Source organism: Octopus bimaculoides, chromosome 18 (genome assembly GCF_001194135.2).
Source record: "Octopus bimaculoides isolate UCB-OBI-ISO-001 chromosome 18, ASM119413v2, whole genome shotgun sequence".
NCBI lineage: Eukaryota > Metazoa > Mollusca > Cephalopoda > Octopoda > Octopodidae > Octopus > Octopus bimaculoides.
In genome coordinates this window covers 51,051,460-51,053,680 of record NC_068998.1, presented here as the reverse complement: position 1 = coordinate 51,053,680, position 2,221 = coordinate 51,051,460, and the positions used below count along the sequence as shown (strand labels likewise).

The 2,221-nt window shown below is 34.8% G+C and overlaps 1 protein-coding gene across 3 annotated transcripts in view; it reads right to left on the bottom strand.

Annotated features, from left to right (window-relative positions):
• LOC106874739 (uncharacterized) overlaps positions 1-2,221 on the bottom strand; it is an 18,084-nt gene that overhangs the window by 4,360 nt on the left and 11,503 nt on the right. For all 3 annotated transcript variants that reach the window (XM_014922574.2, XM_052974440.1, XM_014922575.2), the window contains 2 exons: positions 1,259-1,297; positions 249-266 (listed from right to left, as the gene is read on the bottom strand). In XM_014922574.2, coding sequence (XP_014778060.1) covers positions 249-266; positions 1,259-1,297 — 57 coding nt within the window. The remainder of the gene's footprint in view (positions 1-248; positions 267-1,258; positions 1,298-2,221) is intronic.

Here is a 2,221-nt window from a genome sequence, read left to right as displayed (position 1 = left end):
ATGTGTGTGTGTGTGTGTGTGTGTGTGTGTGTGTGTGTGTGTGTGTGTGTGTGTGTGTGTGTGTGTGTGTAAAATAATTATTCTTCGCAAAAATAAATTTAATGAATTTATGAATTACAATTTATAAATTAGATTTAGCAAAACAAATTAGGAAGTTAAATTATAATACGAAACGACATATTATTAGGTTTGCAGTAAAATATATAGAACAAACCATATCCTATTTATTTCAGGGAAAGTTTACTAACCAGTCTCCTCCTGTAGCCCTGTGAAAAGCAGAAAATACATTGAAATGAAAGGCATTGCACAAATATATTCAAAACATTAAACATATTTATATATATACATATATGTATGTGTGTATATATCCCCTGCCTGGTATCGAACTCAGAATCCGAGTGTTATAATTGTAATATGGGAATCGGTATGAAGAAAAAAATAAAACATTAGGTTTATAAGCGCCAAAATTCACTGTTTAATTTTCTACGGGCGTATAGCGTGGCTGAGTTCAAACCCAGGCAAGGACATAATTTCAGCAGAAAAAAATAAGAATAAGAGTGCCTTAGGAATGAGAACAGAGAAACCCATTAGTTAAATAAAGGGTTGGGTTCGAAATTCCATCAGAACACCTAATGAAGACTGGAGAGTACATCAGCCGAAACATATCTCTCTATTTGCATATCTGTCGATATATCTGTAGAGTCACCTACGTACGTACGTACCTACCTAGTTACGTACCTAGCCAATTAACCTACCTACCTACTTAGCCAATTAGTTATCATATCTGCATTCCCTTCGCTGTCTCTCTACTCTCATAATATCGGTAATAACAAAACAGCGGTGCTCCAGTCTGGCTACGGTCTTTGGCCTAAGACATGTAAGAGATGGAAATTCTAACATCCAAAGCTATTTGTTAAGGTCATTTCATTTTGATTTAACTACCTATCGATGTATTTTTAAATCCATACCTTTATAAATCTACATGACATTGTTTCAACTATATTACGAATTTCAACAGTGACTGCTATTTAAACACACAAATGCAGAATAATGGACCCTTCTCCTCTCTTTCCATCTCTCTCTTTCTCTCTCCCTTAATCTCCTCTTCCCCCTTCTCATTTCCTTGGGGAGTGGGGGAGCTATTTGTAATTGTCTCTGCAATGTGTACTTGTCGCGCGCCCTTCCAGTTCAACAAGTTACAGAACGTTAAATCAAGTACTCGAATTCAAAAATTGTTTTTTTACTATGATAGACTTACTTGGCCAGTGAGCATTCCAGCATGACCACAAACTAATATCTGAAATACGGAGAAGAATAAACAGATAGTGAATATATTTAATAAGATGAGTCAGTGTTAAAAATAATAAAAGACACACTGAACAAAATTATTTAGATTAAGACGAATATGACTATCATTGTTTATGGTATCTTTACATTTGATAGAAATTTGACAGAGTGGAATTATTTCTGATAAATTTTTTTGTTAAAAAATTTCTTTATTTTGTCGTCAATAAATAAAAAATCCAGTTGACTTCATTATGGGTATCGTGTAATGTAAGAAAGAATGGTAACTTCAAAGTTTGGCATAAGGCAAGCAAGTTCTCGATGCTGGATTTTTCAATTTGTTCAAGAGCCCTTTTGATCTGATGTAGTGATTTCTTTTTGCTTTTTCTAACATAAGTTGACCTTTCCTCTTTATAAAGACTTACATCTATGTTTTTGGACATTTCTGATTCTTCCATGTGACACATGGAAATCTTTTGCAATTGACGTCATGGATTTTCTGGGATTGTAATCAATGATCTGTTTAACCTGGTGGATATATTCATGTGCTCTGATGACTTCAGAGCGATTAGAATGTTTTCTTCGCTTTGATAGTGGTGACACGTTTCAACCTTTGCTCTCAAATTTCTTACGAACTTTGTAGAAGAAATATCCGGCGACTATTTAAAAATCGAGATATTGTTAAATCGCTGTGCTCAGCCTTTGTAGCCAAAACAACAGCATGCCTCACCATTTCTTGAGTAAATTGAGGGTCTACCATTATTATTTTCTGAAACAATGATTATAAAGAGTTAACAAAAACTGCAGCAATGACGAAAATCATGTATGCCCTCAAAATACCTTACGTACCCTGTATATGTACACGCACGCACGCACACACAAATACACACACACACTCATACACACACACACACACACACACACACACACACACACA